This window comes from Notechis scutatus, chromosome 2 (genome assembly GCF_049901735.1).
Source record: "Notechis scutatus isolate UNSWTSFEM ecotype Mainland chromosome 2, rNotScu1.2, whole genome shotgun sequence".
NCBI lineage: Eukaryota > Metazoa > Chordata > Lepidosauria > Squamata > Elapidae > Notechis > Notechis scutatus.
This window is the reverse complement of record NC_142010.1, coordinates 142161401-142183641: the sequence shown is the minus strand read 5'-3', so window position 1 is coordinate 142183641 and position 22241 is coordinate 142161401. Positions and strand designations below refer to the sequence as shown.

The following is a 22241-nucleotide window of genomic DNA, read 5'->3' as shown; positions in this document are numbered from 1 at the left end:
CAATCCTATCAGATCCAGTAAAAGACAGACTGGCTGGAGAATTCTGGGAGTTGAAGTCCACAAGTCTTAAAGTTGCCAAGTTTGGGGACCTCCGGACTAGGACATAAGATGAAAAGATCCAAGTTGTTCACAATTTGTCTTCTCTGAGAGCAGACAGATGCCACAGGAGGAAACCTATGTGCAGGGAAGGAAGATGATGGCCGTTTCCCGTATGGATGCATATTTATTTGGAAGTTTGGCATATGGTTTGGCAGAGAAAGACCTGTCCTTTAATACTTTGCCAAATTTCTTTTAAAAGCCACAAATCTAGTCCCTTCACCTCTGCTTCTGATCCCCAATGTTTGAAATTAACATGAGTTTCTCTTCTGCATAGCTTTTACTCATTTCAATACAACTTGTATAGAAAAACTTCCAGGGAACTGAGGAATACTCAGGAAAAATTTTTGTTTTTGCTAAGACATCTTGCTTTATGTTGCTATTCCTGTGTCTGTTGTGACAGACTGCAGTGTCCTTTGGGGAAAGTACAGGCATTTCCAACAGCATGTTCAGCTATGTAAATGATTGGTGCTTCTGTGGTGCAGCTTTTAATCCAAAGATTTCCAGTGCAAAACAAACAGCGTAGAAGAATTAGTTAATCTTCTCCTAATTCAGGCCTGAATGTTGGTAACTTCATGGACATGTCCATATTGTTTCCCCTGCAATAACATCAAGAAAGTAAATTTTCACTGCTTTCTACCATGATTTAAAAAACAAAACCTTTCTAATCTAATCTACAGCTCTAACTTCCCCTGGTAATTTCCCATCCAAGTACTAACTAGGTCTGCCTCTATTTTGCTTTTCAAGATCAGTTAAGGTCAACTAGGTCTGTCCACCTAGCTGAGGACAAGAAGTCACCTTACAAGCCACTAAAATTGGACATGCGCATTGCCTTACTCTGTAATCTTTTGTTCTGGCAATGTGTCAATAGTGCACTGCACTGTCCCAGTTTTACAAAGCAGAAAAGGAGTCCTATTAATAGCTGTTGTCCTAGTTTCATATTCAGCAGGGTCTTTCTCTGTGCCCTAGATATATATTACTTCTGGCTCAGACCGTTTCACCCCTAGAAAAGCTAACTGGTCCTCTAGGTGTACTAGAATATTAATAGTGGCTGGGAGAGAACAAAGAGGTCTTTTAGATTATTAAAAAAGTACTGTCCCTGTCAAAAATATACCAGGGAGCTATTTTTCTTTCTCTCCATAATGGCCTTTGTTTAATAAGATTGGAATTCCTGGCAAAAATTCACAAAAAAAATCATCGTTAATCTTGCCTGAAAAGACCAAAAGTGATTTTGTTTTGGAAACTTCAGGAAGAACCGAATGATATTCTAATGCTTGTCTCTTGAACATAAGGGGGAAACAATTGTGGCAGTAACTCCCTCAGGTCTGTTAACTGAGTCACCTGTTGTTAGATCTATGCCCTTCTTTGTTGTGAAGGTTGCCTGGGAGATGACATGTAACAGGGTAATAATACCCTCTTTGTTGAGGGAGAGGGTGTTTCCCATTGATTTTGTCATTGAAGGAGGTAGTGCCACATCCCTCTTCCAGGAGCCTTGACTGGACTCACCTATATTGGACAATTTTCTAGTCTTCAACCTTCCTATTTTATGGAAGGTGGTTGAGAAGGTTGCTGGGCTGCAGAAATAGGTGTTGGAGGATACTGATTAGGTAGAGTCCTTTCAGTCAGGTTTTTGGCCAAGACATCGTATTGAGAAAACATTGGTTGAGCTTATTACCGTAATGATTTTTGGCAGAGCCAGGAAGAAGTGCAATTATCCTGATTCTACGTGATCTCTCTGGCCTTCAACAACATCCAGCATATTCTTCTAGCCTGTTTGAGGGAATTAGGAGTGTGGACATCATGGTGTGGCAATGGTTCTCCTTTCTCTGTCATTAGGTTCAGGGTGGTATTGACAGAGAAGAAGCAATCAAGAAGAAGCACCTGACGGCAGGACAAGACACGATGGGTAGAAACTAATCAAGGAGAGAAGCAACCTAGAACTAAGGAGACATTTCCTGACAGTTAGAACAATTAAATCAGTGGAACAACTTTTCTCCAGAAGTTGTGGATGCTCCAACACCGGAAGTTTTTAAGAAGAGATTGGATAAACCTTTGTCTGAAATGGTATAGGGTTTCCTGCCTAAGCAGGGGGTTGGACTAGAAGACCTCCAAGCTCCCTTCCAACTCTGTTATTCTATTCTATTCTATTCTATTCTAAGTCTGAGGCCCCCATATTTTTATGGTTAAATATTTTTATTAGTTGATCAAAATATAAAATACAGAAATGCAAAGAAAAATAAAGATAATGGGGAAATAGAGAAGGAAAAAAGTTTTGGGGAAAGGGGAAAAGGAAAAGGAAAGCATTGACTTCCAATTCCCTTTGGCATATAAAATAAGATAATAAAATAAAACCTTGACTTTTTACTTTTATAAAATAATACATACAAGCCATTTCTATCACAACAAACCTAATTGGCAAAACCCAAAACCTACGTTCCCCCCCTTTTTTTTACCTCAAATACAAAGTCCAAAAGCGGTTTCCAAATAGAAGCAAAATTGTATTCTTTTCTTTAATCAAAACAGTCCATTTAGCCATCTCTGCTAACTCCACCCCATCCATCCATTGTGAGAATCAAATTATCCTTCCATTTTTATGCACAGAACATTCTTACTGCTATCAGCATGTATAACAGCAAGCTTCCAATTTTTTTTTAGTTCTTTAACCATTAAACCTAAACTAAAACTTCCTGGTTTTATCTTTATATTCGTTTTAAGTATCTAATGTATTGAGATGTGAATCCTATTCCAGTATTTCTTTACTTTGTCATGTGTCCACCATAAATGATAAAAAGTGCCTTCTTTACATTTACAACATTCGAGTTATCTTTATACATTCTTGACAATTTATCCAGTGTTAAATACCAACTGTATATAATCTTACAAAATTTTTCTTTTAATTTAATATAAATTTTAAACCTTTTGTCCACATGTTTTTCCATTGCTCAAGCATTATCTGAGGCCCCTAATTTGTGGGTTGTTTCAGGGCTCTATATTCTGTTTAGCTTCTATATGAGGCCACTGGATGAGGTCATCTATCAATTTGTGGTCAGTTAGGATGACGATGGTGATACCAAATTGTACATCTCAACTCCAGGCTGACTAGGTGATGATGTCATGATCTTCTTCAGTATCCAGAGGCTGTAGAAGCTTGGATGGGGAAAAACAGACATGGGTTCAACCTTAACTAAAACTGAGCGGTTGTGGGTTTTTACAGGACTGGTGATTTTCCATATTAGTCATGAATGGGTTTGCAGTTTTCCTCTTCAGGATAAATATACAGTGTGAAGGTCTTTTTGGATTTATTGCTTCTGCTGTAAAGTAGCAGTTGAAGCTAAAAGGGTCTTTGCACAAATCCATCTTGTGTGCCAATTGTATTTTTTCCTGAACCAAGGAGCCCTTCAGACAAGTTGCTCATGTTTTGGCCACCTCATTGCTGGACTACTGCAATATTGTACATTGCCCAGGATCTCTGAGTGGGAGATGCATGGTTCTTAAATATGATAAATAAATAAAATAAATATGTTATACACGGGGCTGTCCTTGAAACCCCTTGGAAGCTACAGTTGATCCAGATTGCGCTGACACAGACAATTATAGATAGGGGTTCCCAATCCCCAGGCAGCAGCCCACTCCCGGGCTGTGGCCCATTCAGAACTGGGCCATGTGAGCGGCTGGCCAGCACATGCATGCATGTGTGCAATTCAACTTGTGTAACAGGTTGGCACACACACACATGCACGCACAGGTTGATTTGTCTGAGCATTGGGCCGATTCCTCTCTTCCTCCCTGCTGGGGACCGCCAAGCCATAAAGGTTGGGGACCGCTGGTTATAGACATGCCACATGATGCCCATGTAACACATTTGCTTTACGAGTTGCACTGATTACTAATAGGCTGCCCTATTGAGATCTAAGAAGTATGACTTATCTGTGGCAGGCTCAGTCTCTGGAACAATATCCCTGTTGAGATTGATCTGACCCCATTCTGACCATGATTAAGAGAGCACTTACATCTGGCTGTTCCCGCAGTCCTTGGGTTAAACTGGGTGGTGAATCCTGGGGTTGCATTGTGTACAGAATGAATAATCTTTCTCCTGATGCCTGTAGTTTTATTTGTGTTTTTACTAATGATTTTATTGTAGATACTCTGTTGCAGTGGAATTGGTGGCCTTATCTTTTAATATGCTGCAGTGGTCAGTGGTTGAAGGATCCGAGGGAGTGCTGTCCCTTGGAGTTACATTTTACAGCAGGTGGCAGCTGTGGCTAGGAGAGCTTTTGCCCAGGTTCATGTTGTGCACCAATTGTGTCCATTCCTGGATCAGGATGCTCTAACTCACAGTAATTCACTCTTCTCACCTCCTGTTTGAATTACCATAATGTACTGTATGTAGGGTATCATTGATGAGCATTCAGACGCTGTAATTAATCCATGGTGTAAGCAGTTTTGGGCATTTTGTAATGCTCATATAACACCACTACTCCATAAGCCAAGCTGGCTTCTAGTGATTTTCTGAGTTCAATACAAGATGTTGGTTATTATCTACAAAATCCAAGGCACAGGATCAGATTATTTGTGAAACTGCTAGTCTCTGTTTCTGCTTGCCCCACCTGAGCCAATCAAATGGGCATGCTCTACATTCCTTCAATTAAGCAGGATGTAGAAGTCATGACTGTCAAAACACCTGTCCTGTTGGAACAGCATCCCCATTAGTTTTAGACAGCCCTGTCCTGTTGTACAGTGTTAAAGCGCTAGTTGTTCATTCAGGGCACTTGGGCTGGAGTGCTAAACAAACTGCTGGCTGCATTGTTTGGCGGTTGCCTTTTTATTGGTTATAGAATGATTTTTTTAAAAAAAATCTCAGGCATGTCTTGTTTTGTAGATGATAACCAGCATCTTGAATTGCACTCAGAAGATCCCTAGAAGTGGCTTATGGAATAGCAATAGCACTTAGACTTACCGTATATATTACTTCACAGCCCTCTTTAAGCAGTTTACAGAGTCAGCCTATTGCCTCCAACAATCTGGGTCCTCATTTTACCCACCTCGGAAGGATGGAAGGCTGAGTCAACCTTGAGCTGGTCAGGATCGAACTGCTGAACTGCTGGCAGTCAGCAGAATTAGCCTGCAATACTGCATTTCTAACCACTGCACCACCACAGTTCATGTCATGTTATATGTGAGTGTATCATGAAATGCCCCAAAACTGCCCACACTGCTACATTCTGGATTAATTACAGCTTCTGAATGCTCTTCAAGGGCATCCTTTATGTTGGTAGTTTTGAGCTTACTTTTATGAATCATGATGTTTGGGGTTTTTTTGGTTTTAGTCCTTTGTTATCTCCCAGATTCATTCCTGTGAAAGCGGTAGCCATATAAAATCTATGTATAAATAAATAGATAGGGAGACAAACGTATGTTTATCTTCTGCTACCTGATGAGAAGGTTACCCTATACTGCTCAATTTCTATTCTACTGGTATTGATTTGGGGATTTCTCATAAGTATGGGGATGCTTACTGGCAGAACATCACACTGGACTACAGAGAACGTATAATATTTTTGTGGCGAAGATAATGATTAAAAAAACCAAACAAATTAGGAAAAGCATTCCCAAGAACTGCAGGAAGATGCGACAATGTCCTTGGAGTGAATGGATTGACATTTTCAGCTTTTGAGGTAGAAATAAGATCAAATAAGTGTGTTTAACTTCACAGAGGCCTTATTAACCTATTTACAGCCTTACTTAATTAAAAGAAGAATTGCATTGCTGAAAAGCAGTATTCAGCCACTGAATTTCAGTAGCATGATCTTGGGGAGTGCTGTGGACTGAAAAAATGGAAATAGCCAACTTCCTGCAGCCTATCTGCTCATGAGGAATACATTTAGCCTATCCTATTATATATACTGTATATACAGGTGGTCCTTGACTTATAACCATTTGTTTAGCAATCATTTGAAGTTATAGTTGCAAAGAAAAAACTGACTTAAACCAGTTCTCGCACTTATGAATGTTGCAGCATTCTCATGTTCGTGGGATCAGAATTTGGTTGCTTGGCAACCGACATGCATTTATGATGGCTGCAGCATCCCAGGGTCATGTGATTGCCATGGACGACCTTCCCAGCTGACTTCCAACAAGCACAATCAATGGGGAAAAGCCAGGTTTGCTTAATGACCACATGATTCACTTAACAGCTGTAGGGATTTGCTTAACAACCAAAACAAAAAAAGGTCATGAAACTGAGTGCAACTCTTTTTAACAATCACTTTAGCAATGGAAACTCTGGTCCCAATTGTCATAAGTTGAGGACTACATATACATAGACATAGACATGCACATATCTACATAGACACACACACATATATGAAGACACACACACACACACATATATGTATGTGTATATGTCTGTGGCTGTTTTTATGTAAAGTAAGTTTATTTCACTAACAAGAAACATTAGATTCTATTCCTAGTGATTATGTGGAAAAATGCTTGCCATTCTGAGCACTTAAACCTTAAAGCATTTAAATATGCTCAAATTCCTTTGGAATAGGCTCTGTGGGCTCTTAAAATGGCCAGTCATCATTCTCCCTTTTGTTATAACAGGAAACATTTTTTTCCCCACTGAAGGGCCCCTTGAATGATAGGAGAGAAGCAAAGGAACAAAAGCAAACCTTTTTTTGGCATCTCTCTTCTTTTTTTCCAAATCTCAAAGGAAAGATCAGGCAGATTTTTAGCAGGGATTACAGGGATTGTGGTCTAGGATTTAGAAATTAGAACAAAAGCTATCTATTTCCCATCCTTATGTTAGCAAAGCTAGGGTATACAGATATCTTTCAATAGCATTTCAAGTTGCAGTGAGCAAGCATAGGAGTGACTTTAATTTCTCTTGTGCATCAGTTTACCTTTAATAGATGTTCCTGTGTATGGTTTAGCTGATGGTATCCATCCTTAGTTCTAGATAAATTAAAAGAACTAAGGGATTCTTTTAACCCTGGAATTCCCATTACAATTCTTCATGTATTTCCTCAAAAGTAAGTCTAACTAGGTGCAATGAAACATACATTCAGGTACATGTTTACAGTTGTAACCTAATTAAACCCCTCTCTGGAAAATAACTACAAAATGGTATTTAGCAGAGACAATGCAACTCTTTTTCCATAACCTAGCTTTTCCATAACCCCAAAGGGCAAAACTTGCAATTATATAAGAATGTTATCTCTCTTTTCCTAACATATGCAGAAAGGCGCACCAAACAGCTGTACCATAACAAATTCAACAAGCTTTCTTCCAAAGCATCTGCCTATCCCAGATCCTTGGGAAGGATTCGATCGGTTGATAAAACTGCCAAATTGAGTTTTAACATCTGGGCCTTGGCCGACTGTGTGACCAACCAGAATAAAGTAACAATTTATGAAACTTGTATGCCTCCCAACTCTAGTAAGAAATGGGTGATTTACAACAAACTGCTGTAGAAAGCTATGCCTCCTCCCACCAGAAGGAACTGAGGAAGGGGGCAAACCCAAAAACCTCTATGAGGTAATAAGAGTCCAATAAAGAAGAATATCTGTAGTTTAGGATTGGGGCTGAGCTTGCTTGTTTTCTTGCAGACGTTTCACTACCCTAAGTAGGTAACATCATCAGTGCTAGTAAGGAATGCTGTTTGCTGTCAGTTTATACTCTGGTGGTGTCTTGCCTGTCTGGGGGGGGGGGTTCGCGGTCTGATGTATTTTTTGGTTGGGCTATTTACTGATGGCTCTTTGGCAGTTTTTTGACTGTAATAAGAGGTGCTTTTTTTGCAGCGTCCCTTACACACACTTAGCAGAAGTCGCAAAGCGGTGCGCCTCACCTCTGCCCATTTTCTTGTCCTCGCTCGGAGCGTCTGCTTCACCGGTTCCATATATTTTTTTTAGGCTGGCCAAAGCCTGTACCCTCCTGTTCGACAACGTCCGACCGGGGACGGTGTCAGGCCGGTGCGTATGTGCGAATTCCTTCCCCCATCCTTTCCCTATCCCAAGCTCCGCCGCGTCCCCTCCTTCCCGCCCCGCCTCCTGCCCATGTGCAAAGCCGCGGAGCTGATGTCATCGCTTGGGCTGCCCGAATGTGTGTCAGTGGGGCAAGCCTTTGATTCTGTCACATGTAGGCTACACATGAGCCAGCCGCTGAGGTACGCCAGACCCTAAACTCCCCCGCTCTTTGCCTTGGCTGGAAAACAAGAGCGAGCGATTCATCTTGGGAGTTGAAGGAGCAAAAAAAAAAAAAAGCAACCCAACCCCAGCAGGAAAGCTTCACCCACATAGCCTCGAATTCAGGGAACTGGGTTGGGGCGAGCGGGGAGGGGCGGGGACGGAGACGGACGGCTCGGCTTCAGCCTCTTGCCGAGCCTTGCTTCAAAAAAAAAAAAAAAAAGCACGTGGAAGTCGCAGTGGAGAACACGACTTGCTGCCTCCTGGAAGCACAAACCATTTTGCAGAGCGCGGTGGCTCAGGAGTCGGCAAGCACGCGCGCGCGCTCTCCTCTCTCACTCACACTCCTCTCTCTCTCTCTCTCTCTCTCTCACACACACACACACACACACACACACACAGGCAGGCAGGAGAAGAGGGGGCACGGCGGGGAGGATTCCCTCATCGCGCACAGCCGGCTTGCTACAGATCGCCCCCTTTCTAGTTTATTTATTTATTTATTTATTTTTTCTTGGCTCGGTTTGGGAGAGCCCAGCGCTTCCCCTACGAAAGCCAGCAAGCGAACCCCAACGCGCAACTCTTCACTGCTGTCCCCACTTCCCTCGAGGCGAATTCCCTACCTCCTCCCCGCTTTTATTTTTAATTTGGCAACCCGAGAACCAGGTTTGCACTAATAACGGGAGGACGGCGAGAGAGAGAGAGACAGAGAGACCCAGGCATGGATAACAATTCCGGTAAGCCTCTTGTTTTCTGCAGCAATTTTTATTTTCCTTTCTATCCCCCACCTCACCAAACCTCCGGATTGCAAGTGGGCTGATGGGCGCGAACCGAGGGAGGTCGAGAGAGAGAGGGAGGGAGAGGAAATGAAGTAGCCAAGAAGCTCGCTACGAGGTTGAATGGGGTTTTGTATTTTCATGCCATCACGGCCGGTTGTTTTTTTTTTTTTAACGTTTTCCACTCTTACAGCTTTGACCACTATATTGTAGCTTCACTAACCACGGAAGGAGCGCCTAAGTCTGGGGTTTTAATTCATTTTCCTTTAAAAAAACAACAGCAGCAGCAACCTGGAAATGCATTCTTTTGCATTCTGCTTTAGATTGTTAGCCTTTCTTGGGTCGCCAACGTCTTTGGAAACGGGTTAAAAAAAAAAGGTTTTGGGGTGGAGTGGGGGAAATGCACAGCAAAAGCGAAGGGAGAAGAGGAGTCCGGTGTGGGGGGAACTGTTTCTGTTGATAATGAAATGGTTGTGGAAAAGGAAAAGGAGCTGCAAACAGCCGATTGGAGACGTCTGCGATACAAAGAAAGAGGGGACTTATTGGTGCAATGCAAATTATTGGAAACTGCGGATCTTTACTGGGACTGGGCGAGGGACCGGGGCTTTGGGGGTGGTGGTGGGGAGTTGTGCGGGGGGGGGGAACACGCAAGAGAATCGCTTGTCAAAATCGCTTTAATTTGTCTACAATGAAATGGGGTCACGTGGGTACCGCTGCAATTTGTGTCTCTCGGTAAACAAACCCAGCGATGTTTGATGGATGATTCTGGAAAGCGGCTTCTTGTTTTTGCGTTATCCTCGGCTGGAAGAATTTGGGGCCGGGGCGGGGGCGGGGGATGAGTGGGAAGGCTCCCTTAACAGCCGCCTTTTGTATGGATGCGGGCGAGGTTAGGTGGGGTCACTGCGATTTGACTGTTGTGGAATGTAGGAGAAGAGTTTGCAGTCAATAGTCCTATTGTTTTTTTTCTTATAAGTATCTATCTCATGTATTCAAAACTATATTCTTATACCTGTATCTTGTAAGCGATTGACAAATCAAATAAATACTAAAAAAATACTAAAATAGTCGAAAACAAAACCGGGAAAGCGCTGAGGCAAGGGAAGCCACTGTTCCCTTGAGATAAACTAGGTTGCTGGGCTAGCCCTCCCACCCCCAGCCCACTTTTTGATATATCAGAGGTAAAATGATCTGATACCCTGCGAGCAGGTGCTGATTTTAACTCCCGTATAAGCTGAGATCAGACATCAATGAGGATTGTAGTCCAGACTCCAAACCATCCAAGAACAGTGATTCTCAACCGTGGCAACTTGAAGATGGGTGGATTTCTATTCCCAGAATTCCCCAGCCAGCACGGAGAAAAGAAAAGGGGTAAGGAATGCCTGGACAGAATGAGATATTCTGCTGTTTTTTTAAAAAAAAAACAGGCTTCTGGTCCTTAAGGCACTGAAGATAGATTTTGCTTAAATTTCTGCAGCAAGAGGGTGAATTAAACAAGATTTTAAGGAGCCATAACTTCATTGATCTGCAAAAGCGACTTGGATGCTAACTTTTCAGAAGCAGAACACTATCGATACAAATGTTGGTAGACGCAGCTTATATGTGCTTGTTTCATGCAGGTGACATTTATCTTTTGCTGCTGGGGATTTAGCATATTATTCCAAAGAATAAAATATTATTCTATTTTCACTTAATTTTGTTCCTCGTATGTGTATCCGCTGGTTTAATGTAGATTGCATGCAAACCTAGATTGCATTAACTTCCATGTAAGAATGTCTTCCTTGCTGGGTTTCTTAAATTTGCTGTAAAGGTTTGAAATGTGCAGGAAAACCGGGGTAGACGTTCTCAGCTCTGCTCTCTTTTCACAGTAGGATCCAAATCTGTATTTCTCTATCCTGGTCCTTTGGACCAGTGTTTCCCAACTGTGGTGACTTTTAATATGTGCGGACTTCACTTCCCATAATTCTCCATCCAGCATGCTTTTGCTGGGGAATTCTGGGAGTTGAATTGAAGTTCGTACATTTATTATTTATTTTATTGAATTTATATTGCTGCCTATTCGCCCATGGCTTTATATCTTAAAGTTGCTTTTGCAGTTCCATATGGGGAAATTTTTTAAAGCATTAGAATGCAGTGACTTCCTAGTGCTCCGTCTCCTATCTCCCCAACCTTGATTGTATACATTGGTTAAAGTACTGTTTGGGATAACCTTGTCTCTCTCAAATGCAAGGTGTCCCTGTAGAAAGAGATGCTGGCAACAGGAATTGCCAAGCTGCTGCCACAAAACAGGAGATAGGGACACATGGGAGGACTCAGACTGCTTCCCAGAGGAGATTTGATGTCTGCAGTGTTCTGTCTTGTATCTTAGTAGAGCCACTACAAAATACAGTTGTTTGAGGCGGTGTTCATGGCTTGCTGGTAGAGCACCACTTTTACTGGAGGAAGCTTTAGCTGCCAATTTCTTCCACCACCAGGGAGGGTTGGGAAAAAAATGGTTCCCAGAAGTTTTGGAGTTCCCTGCAACAGTAATTGTGTGCTGAGCTGACGGTATTGAGCAAGAGATTTCACTGAGTGACCCAGTTTGTACACTACGCTAAGCCATTACTTCATTTGGTTTTGACTTAAGTGTGTGAACTTCCCAGACACTTGGTGATTAAGTAGCACAGCCAGGGTTTGGCATGATGTATGAACCCAGCCAAATAATGGGACACGATCCTTTATTCCTAAGGTCCAGAAATGTTAATATTTCCAATTATTTCCCCTGCCCTGCTACTATATGTAGCCTCTTTAAGCTCTTTGACATTTCAGGGGGTCCATTTATGATAATTTCAGGTTTCACATCGACATGGGACTCAAATCCTTTGCCAGCTCCAGTGATACCTTAGCAATCAACTGCTTTGAAACTCATAAATTTGGTACTCAACACATTTTAACACAAAAATTTTGCCCGGTTCTCATTGTTCGGTACTCAACACACAAGCTAGAACTTGTTGGTGTCGGCTGCCTTGTGACTCATTATATTATTCCTAATGGGAAAAATTTGTTTGACACACATCCTTTTAAGTTCTTATTGCACCTCCCGGAACCAAATGAGTTACCGAGGTACCATTGTAGTGGCATCTCAGACAGATCACATTTGTTAGTGTGATTTTTGTTGGGGGGCTGTCATTCAATATTGATTCTTTCAGAGATGATCCTGTTTTCAAATAGGAATTTTGCAAGAGTGGCAGTCATCACTAGAAACTGAATCGGTGCCAGTCTCCCCTTTTCTTGAGGTGGGTCAGCTTTTGTATTTGAAAGGTTTCAGGGCTGAAAATATGTTTCTATACCAACTAATCCCGAGTGCAATCTTCTAACAACACAAGCCTGGCACCTGCACGTGCCCGAGAATTCCTCCAGTTTAATCACATAGTGATTCACTGAGAAAGAGGAGGCCAAACATAGTTACATCTGCCCTCGGGGGGCCAGGAGCAATCTTTTGAAGGCTGGCAGAACAGGTCAGGAATGTTTTAGTTACCAAAACAGTCTTTGGTGGATTCTATTTATACGGACTAAGGTTATTCAAGGCAGATACATCCATCTACAGCTCAGGGGAAGTTCAGAGTTTACTCCTCAGATTCCTTTCCTCCCTGGCTGGCTTAGGTATGAGACAGCCTTCTGCTGAACCAAAAAAGAAAGTCATGGGAGATATTTATGGTCAGATAGGACTTGGACGGGTTAAGTTGTTCCCTGATACAGTCAAAGAACTCCCATTTTGCCACCATTCCAGGCAGTCCTGGGGAATGACCACAGTTCAGTGCAAAGCCATATGTATCTTCAATCAGAATAGAGCTGGAAGGGATCTTGGAGGTCTTCCAGTCCAACCCTTTGCTCGAGCAGGAGACCCTATATCATTTCAGACAAGTGTCTGTCCAGTCTCTCCAGTATTGAAGAACCCACAACTTCCGAAGGCCAGCTGTTCCACTGGTTAATTGTTCTCACTCTTAGGAAGTTTCTCCTTAATTCCAGGTTGCTTCTCTCCTTGATTAGTTTCCATCCATTGTTTCTTGTCTTGCTGTCTTGTGCTTTGGATAATAATTTGACCCCTTTGTGGCAGCCCCTCAAATATGGAAACACTGCTATAATGTCCCCCTTAGCCCTTATTTTCAGTAAACTAGCCATACCATAATGGTTCCTGCAACCATTCTCCAACTGTTTTTCATACCTTGGGGAAAGGCTGCAGTTTTCTGTAGGTTATTCAGGAGGATGTTTCTCGCAGTAAACATCTTTGGCCCAGATAAGCAAAGGTTCGGAATTGGGATATGGTAACTAATTCCGTACACTGTAAAATAAAGGATCCCACCCTCTGTGGCAGTATTCCTTAGTCAGTTACCTTGTTTTGGAATTGAAACCCTTAGTCATCCTGGCTAATGGGATGGAGGGAGCAGTCCACGAGATCTTGACAGCCACTCTGTTGCCAGAGAAGAATCTGCAATGGAGATTCCAGCTGGAAACAGGTGATCCTTTGACGAGTCCAACCTCAGGCAGCTTAGGTAGTTGAAATTCTTTTATACATACTAGTTCCTATGGCATTTATGATGGCTGTGTTGGCAGAGCACACGGAATTCAAACTACTCAACTGTCTGCTGGCCTTCTAGATGGATGTCTGCAGTCACTAGGGGGATATTTTATAATTCAGTATGATTATGGTAATGTCATAACGTGTGGCTAAACATGTCAAGCATGTCAAAGATAGCAGCATTTGATATTATAGGCCAAGAATTGAACAGAATTGGGAACTAGGTACAAATTTTGGATTGGGTAACATTGCAAGTTTGTGTCTTGATAGACTAAGATAAAAGCATCCATATATATTTCTGACAGGGAAATTCTCTCAAAATCTACATTAGGGATAGGAAATAGGAAGCAAAACTCATGCGTTTTCATGTTCGAAAAACAGGCATTGCCTGTTGATTTCTGCATGAGGCATGTCATAGGCCTGTACACCTTACAGGTAGTCCTCAACTTACAACCATTCACTTAATGGCCTTTTGAAGTTACAACAGTACTGAAAAAAGGTGACTTACGACTGTTTTTGACACTTACGATCGTTGCAGCATCCTCATGGTCACATGATCCAAATTTGGGTGCTTGACAACTGGCACGTATTTATGACAGTTGCACTGGCCTGGGGTCATGTGGTCACCATTTATAGCCTTCCCAGCTGTCTTCTGACAAGCAAAGGCAACAGGGGGCGCTAGATTCACTTAACAACTGCAGTGATTCGCTGTGGCAAAAAAGATCATAAAGTGGGACATAACTCACTTAACAACTGTCTTGCTTAGCCCTGAAAATTTTGGGTTCGTTGTGGTGGTAAGTCAAGGATTACCTGTATTTGTTCAAGTAATACAGGAACAATCACACAGAGTGCCCTAAGGACAAAACTGTCTTCTGTGCAAGAGTTTTCCCCATCTTTGTTATCAAGCATAATAGTGCTGGTTCCAAAGCAGCTGTTGATATTTTGGGGGAACAAAAAACTTTGTTTGTCTGTAGCTTTGGAAAATAATTCTTTTCACTCGCTCATGTGCTTCCCCTATCTGGTGGAATGTGAATTCTAGCAGGTTTCTCCTCTGTTTTCTTTTCTAGTTCGAGAAACTAATGGCTTTCCATGCTCCCTGCCCCAGTTTGGGCTTCACCCTTACTAGCTATGGGGTCTGAGCTTTGGAAGACAGCCAGTTTGCTCTAGTGGTTGAAGCATTGGGCTAGAAACTGGGAGATTGTGAGTTCTAGTCTTACCATAGTCATGAAAGCCAGCTGGGTGACCTTGGACCTATCACTCTGTCTCAGCCCAACTCGCTTATCACAGTTGTTGTGGTGGTGAAAATAAGAGAAGGAAGGAGTGTTAGATATATGCACTGCCGTGAGTTGTTTATATTAAAATAAAAAAGATGGAATATAAATAATAAGAAAAAGGTGTTGACGAGGACGAAAAGTGGTTTTCAGGTGGGACTAGCAGGTAGTTTGGCTTCGAGTGTCATATTTTTCTGCTGCAACTCTTGTTTAGTTCAGTACCTCCATCTAAATTGCAGGACTCTTAGGAATGCGCTCTGGGTTGTCTTTGGAAACTTTGTGTAAATGATGTTTTGTTTGCCCCTGCTTCTGCACGTATATGGCAAACTAGAGAACACATCAAGTGAAAAAGGAAAACTTACAACGATTGTAAAAGGAATTGTTGTTGCCACCTTTTCTCCCACAGGAGTGGATAGAAGCTGTGGGCTTTCAAAGCTGCCCAAAGTGTCAAAGGATGCTATGCTTAGTGTAGCTGTAGCATCCTGTACATTAGTACTGCTGGAAAATGACCTGTCCTATGAAGAAGCACTCAAAATTAATTCCCACTTAAGAGGTACAACAGACTCAGAAGCGAAAGACACAGAAACACTGCGATGGCACTGGTTAGCAAATAGACTGGTTTGCAAGCAGATTTAAATTGGATTTCAAAGGCAAAGAATCAAATCTTTCTCTCACCGATGGTTCTTGCTGAAGATGAATGTTCAAAAGCTTGATTCTGCTCTCCTTGGAAGGAGACACAATGGGAATAGAACATGGAAATGAATAAGCCTGTTTATTCTAGGATTTTTGCCTCCCTCTTAAATCACCCTAGGTGTGTGTTTCGGCTGAACACATAATCATGGGCAGATCTAGGACCAGATTGTTCCTCTGGGCTGGCATGTGCTCATCCTGGGTTTATACCATTCTGTAAATTCTGCAATTAAAAGCATTGCTTTTGTTCCTTGTGCTGTTGTAATCACAGATATTTAAGATACAGAACAGTACCTTATACAGGCAGTCCTCAACTCACAAACACAATTGAGTCCAAAAATTTTGTTGCTAAGTGAGACAGCTGTTTTTGCCTCATTTTACAACCTTTTTTGCCACAATTTTTAAGTGAATCACTGCAGTTAAGTTTAGTAACACCGTTGTAAAGAACATCCGGCTTCCCCATTGACTTTGCTTGTCAGAAGGTCACAAAAGGTGATCAATGAAGCCTCCCCCCCTCCAGGACACTGCAATCTTCATAAATTTGAACTGGTTGCCAAGCATCCGAATTTTGATCACGTGACTATGGGGATGCTGCATGGATGTAAGTATCAAAAATGTTCATAAGTCACTATTTTTACTGCTAAAGAAATGGTTGTAAGTTCAGGACTACCTGAATAAGGTATATTCTGTAAATATATATTTAAAATAATATTAATCCTTTCGTGGATATTAGATCTGAGTGGATGGAGCATGGGCTGTTAATATTTGGAGAGAGAGATCTCTGTATCTGAGTTATGCTTTAAAATATTATTTTGGTTGCAGGCTACAAGTCTAGAGAATATAGTAGCTGCACAATTTTCAGCCATAGAATGGTGAAATGTGGCTTCTTGCTAGCCAGAAGCCATTGCAACTATTAAAGGAAATCATGTTTCATTAAACCATTCTTTCCACCCACCCTTACTGCCAGATTATTATCTGTACCCTTAAAGAGTTTTTTTCTTTGAACAAGGAAGTTTTGTTCAAAAGAGTAATGAATTAGAACTATAACGTTATGTAAACTGTATTATTCATATGCTGGTATTACTGTTTCCAGGTGCCAATGAAATATTTTTAGCTTTCTGGCCCCAATATCTTTTGCACCAAAACTTTGGCACAGAATACCCTATTGTGCCAATATATATCCCCATTCATTTCCAAGAGTTCTCTGTGTTTTCAGTAGAATCTGTCTGTGGAGCTAGGTGTATTCAAAACACTGTTTTCTGCTTTTGGTATCATTCGATGTTTTCTTCCATAGGCTGTTTTGTTTTGGGTATATACAAACCAGGAATCTCCTCCTGTTTTTCCAGAATCCATTTAGTTTCTAACCATTGGTGGTTTTCATGGGCAGCTTTCCTCTTAAGGAGAAAATTAACTAGTGCTTTGTCCTTTCCCCACAGATCCTTGACCCGCTCTGCATGCTCAAAATAACACGTTCTCTCAGAGCTCTATAGGCTCAGCTAGTACAATGAAGTAAATGTACCGTGCGTTCAGTTCGTGGTTCTACAAATCACATCACAGTACATACTTCCACAAATACCAAATGCTTCACACACACACACCCCCCCCAATGTTTGCATGCATGTACTATTAGACTTCTGTGTAAATTACAGAATTTGGGCAGTCAAGAGCATTGGCAATTAATTTTACTGCTGAAGCTGATACTGCAGTTGGTAGGGAGCCATAGATGGAGTCCCTGCATATTTTATGGTTATGTGGAAGAGAGAATCTTGATACCTGTTAGCCGCTACACACACACGGGGGGGATAATTATTCCGAGGGAAGTGTTGGTTGCAGCTCCAGCTTCATATTGTTAGAAGGATATAAACGGATTGTTACTCAAAAGGGATTGAAAATAAGGGCAGTCAATTAAGGATTTGTACATTTTCTATAATCCGCACAAAATGATAATTCCCAAGAAGAATTCCTCCTTGTCTTTTTGCCTTTCCTTAAGCAAGGCCAGTGCCTAGTTTACGGTGACCTCTTGGGCTCTTCTAAGCCAAGATATTTAGCAGACAGCAGAAGTATAGCAATAGCGCTTAGACTTCGATACCACTTCACGCTGCTTTACAGCCCTCTCTTAAGCGGTTTACAGAGTCAGAATATGGCCCCCGACAATCTGAATCTTCATTTTACCGAATGAAGGATGGAAGGCTGAGTCAACCTTGAGCCGGTCAGAATCTAACTCCTGGCTATGAGTTAGCCTACTACAATACTGCATTCTAACCGCTGTTCCACCACGGCTCTCACACCAATGAAAGAGAAGAGCGTATGTGTCCCTACTCATGCATCTCTCTTGCTTTTCAAGGCTAGTCCCGACTTTTAGGATCTTGGGGAGTGAGGATCAGGACAGGGCTATCAGTAGAGGAGTTGAAAAGGGAACAAGATTGGGGTCTGCATGCTCACCCAATGCTGCTATTGTGATACACTGCAGAGGCCTCCAAACTTGGCAACTTTAAGACTTGTGGAAAACTCCCAGAATTCCTCAGCCAGCAAAGTTGGATAAGGAATTCTGGGAGTTGGAGTCCACAAGTCTTAAAGTTGCCAAGTTTGGGGACCCCTGTGATACACAGCATCAGGAGCAACCTTTTCTGCCTTAGAGGAAGAGGACAGACCCACAGAATTAGTTTGTATAAAAGAATACAGGCTTTCTTATGCTCTGAGAAAGCTAATCCTTTATGGGATTTATTTTAATAATTTGAAAACCTCAGCACTGATTACATATCTATATGTTACATTGATTAATGCACAGCCCATTTTCTTGAAGGGATGCCAAAATGCCCTCTCAATTTGATTAGGGTGGGGTGGAGGAAACACAAAAGATAAGAAGTTGAGTGATGGAATGAAATAGATAATGCCAACAGACATGCCATTTATGGGCCAGGAATTAGTTTGTGATATTAAGATATTTTTCACAGAGCTTTATTAAAAATCAACAAAACAATAAAATACAAACTAACATAAATGGAAGAAAGGGAAGGAGATAAAAGGGAAAGATTAAAAAGTGCCAGAAAAAATATAAATACATAAAACAATAGGGCAACCTCAAAACTAAGAGATTGCCGTATTTCATAATTGTCTCTACTGAAAAAGTTGGAGCTCACTTCTTTATTTGTTTTATGCATATTTTTCTGGCACTTGTTAAGTGATGTTCGTTACAATAACATGCTTTGCACTTCTATGCTATTGTATTGATCACCCAGCTGTCTTGTTGCCATGCCTCTTTAGATGGCAATGTACATTTGTGCCATTTTTATATGCAGGAAATCAACACAACTGGATTTGAAGATCCTCTGGGTCATTCTGTTAAGTTGGTCTCCGGTCTTCAAGCCCAAATGAGAAGTATTTTAAGGCGCTATGGGTATTATCAGCAGATTCTTTTTTTTTTTAAAGGTAGTCCTGACATTTTCCCCAAATATAAAAATGGGGGCCAATGCTTACACAAGAATTGCAACCCCAAATACAGGTTGCCTGTGATCAATAGCATCACTTGGGGCAGGGGTCGCCAACCTTTTGGACCTCAGGGACCACCAAACTCATAATTTTAAATCCCAGGGACCACTAACCAGTTCTGTGGGCGTGGCCTAATTTGTGGGTGTGGCTTGGTGGTCATGTGACTGGCTGGGCATGGCTTGTATGTAAATATTATAAATATTTATACAAATATTGAATTTTGTTATTAAAAAAAGAGCAACTTTTCCCCAAAATCAGGCAAAGCAGGCAGGCAGATTGAGTTGCTCACAGAATCATTCAGTGATCTATCTATCTGCCATCGGCTAGCTCAGTCTGTCACATAAAATTTGCTTGCCGTGAGTCTGCACTGAATAATAGAACCTTCAGTCCTAAGTAAGGTTCAGCTGTGCTTCGAAACAGAGCCGAAGATCTAAAGACTAGCTAGAAAGCAAGAAATTCAACCATTTTCTGCTTCCTAGCTAATCTAAATCTCCCGACACAGCAGAACAGCTGATGGTCAGAAAAAGGAAAAATAGCAATTTAGCAGGCAAGTTTGCCAGGTAAGGAGTGAGTGGGTAGGGAGGCTTCCTTCGGGTGGCACAGCCTTGTGTTTCGTGCAGCCTGGATTAATTGCTTTGGGGGGGGGGGTGCTCTGGGGTTGAGACTTCTCTGTGGCCCACCAAAATTTTCTCGCGGCCCACTAGCTGGCGACCGCTGACTTGGGGAACATGCAGAGTTCAGATTTATAAGTACATTGTCAAATTCTGCCTACACAAGGTTTTTATGCATTTGATGCATGACGACAGCCTGAAAAGGGAGGGAGAGAAACTTCGAGGGAAAGAAAGGAAGCTCTGCCTTAGATATAGATATGAATCCAAGCCAGGCTTGTGATTAGTTGCACAGGTAGTAGTCCTTGACTTACAACAGTTCGTTTAGTGACCAAAGTTACAACATCACTGAAAAAGTGACGTATGACCGTTTTTCACACTTACAATTGTTTCAGCATCCCCATGGTCACACGATCAAAATTCAGATGCTTGGCAACCGATTCATATTTATGACGGTTGCAGTGACCCGGGGGTGGTTTGATGTGATCCCCTTTTGATAAGCAAAGTCAATGGGGAAGCCAGATTCACTTAGTAACTGTGTTACTAATTTAATAAGTGTAGTGATTCACTTAACAACTGTGGCAAGGAAGGTCTCAAACAGGGCAAAACTCAACAAATGTCTCACTTAGCAACAGAAATCTTGGGCTCAATTATGGTCATAAGTTGAGGACTACCGTACCTGTATACTTATAGTGAGTTAACGTCAGTTCTGGACAAACAAGCACAGAAGAGCAAATAAGTTTTATAAACTGGAAAGGAGTTGCTTGTTGTTTATTAGGCAATACTCTATGACAATGGACTATGACAGCCTTGTCAAGTGAGCTTGGTGCTTTCTTCTCTCAAATGAACAACAGTGTGTAAGGTTGCTTTAGTTTCTTATTTCCACCGGATTCTTACAGAGAGCTGGTTTTGCATATCAAAAATACTCTTTCCTTCCCAACTTAAGAGCGCTGCCACCTCAACCTGCCCTTTTCTCCCATTATGGGTGACTTTGACCTACTTTGCTGACTGCAGGCATCAACAACACAGGTGCCAGAGAGACTGAGATCAAAGCTATAATGCATTGCAGCAGGCAAGATATGGCAACCCAGCTCTGATTGGGCAGAGGCCTGCCACCTGCGTGGAGTTTCTTTGATTCAGCAAAGCAGCTTGTGGCTTACCTTTGCTGGAAATGTTTTGGGCTTTGGTAGCATTTGAGCATCAGAAAAAGCTTTGCCTGGAGTGTGAGAGAAGCTGAAGGGAAGAAAGGAGAGGATGAGCCCATTCCTTTTTCGTTCTTTCTGGTTTGGACTCACAAGGAAACAGCACTTGATAGATGTATACAATGCTGTGTTGTATGAAAAGGAGATATCCTCAGAGCTTAATTTAGAAGCAGTGAGGTCTATGGAGCAACAAGGATTAGAAATGCGAGGCTACATTTAATTTACAGGTACAAGACTGTTTCAGTTAGAACAGCAATGAAGAATATACAGGTTGCTCTCAATTTACAACTATTTATTCAGTGGCCTTTTGAAGTTAGTATGGACATGAAAAAAAAGTTTTATGGCTTTTTTTTTTTAACACTTATGACCGTTGCAGCATCCCCATAGTCCCATGATCAAAATTCAGGCACTTGGCAACTGGTGTATGTTTATGACAATTGCACTGTTCTGGGCAGGGGTAGGATTCTACCAGTTCGCACCTATTCACTAGAACCAGTTGTTAACATTCTAAGCAGTTCGGAGAACCGGTTGTTAGAAGAAATTACTGGCCTAATCCTGTAAGGAAGGCAGGAAGGAGACATTCTGGTGTTGCTTATAGAAATTGCCTCTCCGTTGACCCTTGTTACATTCTTGGCAGGACTAGACTTCCTGTCTCAGGAACTTCTCTGGAATTTTTTCCCCTTCTTTGCTGGTACTTTGCTTGTGTGGAGTGACCATTCAAAGTTACAATGGCACTGAAAAATGTGACTTATGACCATTTTTCACACTTACAACTGTTGCAGCATCCCCACAGTCATGAGGCCAGGCAAGAGATGCGTGCCTCAATGATATTGAGTTGGCCACGCCCAGCCAATAACATGACCACCAAGCCACATCCACTCAGTCACATGAGTACCAAGTCATGCCCACCAACTAAGCCATGCCCACAGAACCAATTGTTAAAAAATTTGAATCCCACCCCTGGTTCTGGGGATCCCATAATCACATTTGTAATTTTCCAGGCTGGCTTCCAACAAGCAAAGTCAATGGTAGAAGCTAGATTTGCTCAACAAGGTCATGATTCATTTAACAACTGCAGTGATTTGCTTAATGACTGCAGCCAAAAGATCGTAAAGTGGGGCAAAACTCACTTAACAACTCCCTTGCATAAGTAGTGGAAATTTCAGGCTCAACTGTGGTCATAAATAAACCACCTGTATACTTTTCCAGATGTTGCTGACAAATTTGTTCTATCTTTTTCTAAGAGCAAGGTTGACTAAGAATGTTTGGGGTTTGTAGCTAAACAAAACCTACTTCTTGACCTAGAATAATCTGTTGAGACTTTTTTACAGCAATTTATGCATAATAATAGATAATAAAGTGTTCACTATTAGA

The 22241-nt window shown here is 41.8% G+C and overlaps 1 protein-coding gene and 1 long non-coding RNA gene across 4 annotated transcripts in view; one reads left to right on the top strand and one right to left on the bottom strand.

The window, feature by feature from the left end:
• LOC113416195 (nuclear receptor subfamily 1 group D member 2-like) overlaps positions 1-22241 on the top strand; it is a 61952-nt gene that overhangs the window by 11065 nt on the left and 28646 nt on the right. Inside the window, exon 1 of one of the 3 annotated variants that reach the window (XM_026673951.2) lies at positions 8519-9013. The exons of 1 other annotated variant lie outside the window; for it this stretch is intronic. In XM_026673951.2, coding sequence (XP_026529736.1) covers positions 8998-9013 — 16 coding nt within the window. In that variant the 5' untranslated portion in view covers positions 8519-8997. Of the gene's footprint in view, positions 1-8518; positions 9014-10178; positions 10421-22241 lie in introns of those variants that run through there. One more of the 3 variants, XM_087956436.1, reaches the window with a different exon arrangement.
• Positions 2951-8090, bottom strand: LOC113416105 (uncharacterized). The gene is made up of 3 exons (XR_015747809.1): positions 7943-8090; positions 6758-6801; positions 2951-3234 (listed from the first exon to the last, which is right to left on the bottom strand). It is a non-coding gene; the product is annotated as an uncharacterized LOC113416105 (long non-coding RNA).